The following is a 1,967-nucleotide window of genomic DNA, read 5'->3' on the forward strand; positions in this document are numbered from 1 at the left end:
AAAACTCACTCGCAGCGAGGAGTTGCCCTGATCTTTTTTATGGCATTTCGTTTTGCCGCGATGCTATCAGTTGGGTTTTGCTCGGTTTGGTTTTTGTTTCAGGTTCGGTCTTTAAATTGTCTCGACCAACCAACTCGGTCGGTGGGTCGATTCACCGCATGAATCATGGGCCAGTTAAAAGCGAATTCCTAAATGTTCGCTTACGTTTCGTACTCTGGCAGGGTCAACGTATTTGACACTTGTAACCTAATTTAATTCCGCGAAAGCAATAATTATCAGCACGTGAAATCTGCGTTGAATTGCTGATCACATTTACGGCTCCTTAACAAATATTTAAACAACATTACTTTGCCTTAGGCATCATATGTTTTTGATTACACTAAAATGGCTATACTTCTGGGCTGCTGCTATTTCTTTGGCCCGCGCACTGGTTGCATTATAGGTTCATTGTGGATAATGCTATACTACAGTCTAATGGCTTACTTTATGCACTATCAAATGATAAATTCGCGAAGAGCTACTATCGACTTTACTACTCGCGAATATAAAAAGAAGACTAGAGGCTTTTGGGTACTGGGCATTTCGTTCATCGTTATGGCCTGTGTAACTCTGCTTCTGTTACTCGGAGCTATTCTGGTAAATATCTTTCGCACTTATTTAAACGATCTAACAAATTTGATTTGTAGAAGAAATATGAATTCCTGTTCCTGTTTTTACTGGCGCAAATACCTCCCATTTCTGTGGAATCATTCTATCTGCTGACCGCCATCATATACGGCATAGAATTCGAAAGTTTTGTTATATATCTTGTGCCTCTTGGTAAGTAAATCCATTGCAATAATACGTCTCTCCTCATAAAACTGTCATTTGCAGGAATTTTGATCTACATCGATCTGGTTGTGTGCTCATATTTCTATGAGCTAAAAAGTCTTAAAAGGCTGAGAGCTGTGTCCGAATTTAATATAGAATATTGAAAGCATTTTGCCAAGTTAGCATCAATTAAAATATACATACATATATATTTTTATATTTTATATGACTTAAGATCGTATGCCACTTTTTCCGGTAGAACACACAGAAGACAGCGATAAGGTTGGATGACTTGAGAGCAGGAAAACATGTCAAGAAATAAAAACAAAAATGATTTATCATAATGGGAGTTGGAGTCTGACTCGGGGTCCAATTCGGAATTGGAATTGGGGTTGGACCTGGACTTGGAGTTGGAGATGGAGATGGAGTTGGAGCTGGAGTTGGAGTCTGTGCTCCCAGCGGCGTTGCCTAAACGGGCGATAACGGCCAAGACGAAGACCAAAGTCGAGGACGGCATGCGGCTGCTGATGGCGGATGGCTGATGGCGACGAACGTGGAGATATCGGGCCAAGAACGGTGCGTCTGGATGTCAACTCTTCATATAAAAATTAACGAAATATAAATTAAAAAATATGCCCTACCTCTCCTCGCTGGGCGATGAAATAAAAACCAGAAATATTCGTTCTCTGTACGCTTTTTGTTTTCTTCCCTCGTTCCTTTCTTTCCCTTCAGCCCGGCGATTTACGAGTATGTCCCCTCTGGTTTCGAGTTACGCCTGCGCGACATTGTTGCTGATACACAGAAAAAAAACATATGTGATTGCACCTTTCAATATGCACTGATTTTGCACTTGAAATCCATATCAACCAATCCATAAATCGCTAGTTATATAAGGCAAAATAATCTGTAGAAACTACTTCATTAATTAATGCCAATATTTTTGTAATTTTTCCCAGTGTTGGCCCCAAAAAACAACTTCACGAATTATGAATTGGCCGCTGTCTGTCGCCATATCGCTGGAATGCATCGCTGCGTTTAAGGCTTTATCTATGGGCCAGTGAATTTTTATCTAATGGAGGCAGCTTCTACCCATTGATTGGGGTCCCGTTTGGGTCTCCGATTTCATTTCTGACTTATGACTGGCTTGTATCTTCTCA

At 40.6% G+C, this 1,967-nt stretch overlaps 1 protein-coding gene across 3 annotated transcripts; it reads left to right on the forward strand.

Moving 5' to 3' along the window:
• The first annotated feature begins 355 nt into the window (after positions 1–355).
• LOC122613942 lies at positions 356–1,477 on the forward strand. 3 transcript variants are annotated; one of them, XM_043788373.1, is made up of 4 exons: positions 356–636; positions 687–819; positions 874–988; positions 1,046–1,477. In XM_043788373.1, exons 1-3 carry the CDS (start codon positions 385–387, stop codon positions 972–974), a joined length of 486 nt encoding a protein of 161 aa, XP_043644308.1. In that variant the 5' UTR covers positions 356–384; the 3' UTR covers positions 975–988; positions 1,046–1,477. The 3 variants fall into 3 exon arrangements, with proteins under 3 accessions (XP_043644308.1, XP_043644307.1, XP_043644306.1); XM_043788372.1 differs by having other exon boundaries at positions 1,070–1,477; XM_043788371.1 differs by having other exon boundaries at positions 874–1,477.
• The last annotated feature ends 490 nt before the right edge of the window (positions 1,478–1,967 follow it).

The sequence above is a fragment of the Drosophila teissieri genome, chromosome 2R (genome assembly GCF_016746235.2).
Source record: "Drosophila teissieri strain GT53w chromosome 2R, Prin_Dtei_1.1, whole genome shotgun sequence".
Lineage (NCBI taxonomy): Eukaryota > Metazoa > Arthropoda > Insecta > Diptera > Drosophilidae > Drosophila > Drosophila teissieri.

What these genes read in the sequence shown, in the direction of transcription:
- LOC122613942 (XM_043788371.1), top strand. Translation starts at nt 385, where the DNA reads ATGGCTATACTTCTGGGCTGCTGCTATTTCTTTGGCCCGCGCACTGGT. An exon ending in TGTTACTCGGAGCTATTCTG is followed by an intron (nt 637 to 686) that starts GTAAATATCTTT and finishes TTTGATTTGTAG; the next exon opens with AAGAAATATGAATTCCTGTT. An exon ending in TATATATCTTGTGCCTCTTG is followed by an intron (nt 820 to 873) that starts GTAAGTAAATCC and finishes TGTCATTTGCAG; the next exon opens with GAATTTTGATCTACATCGAT.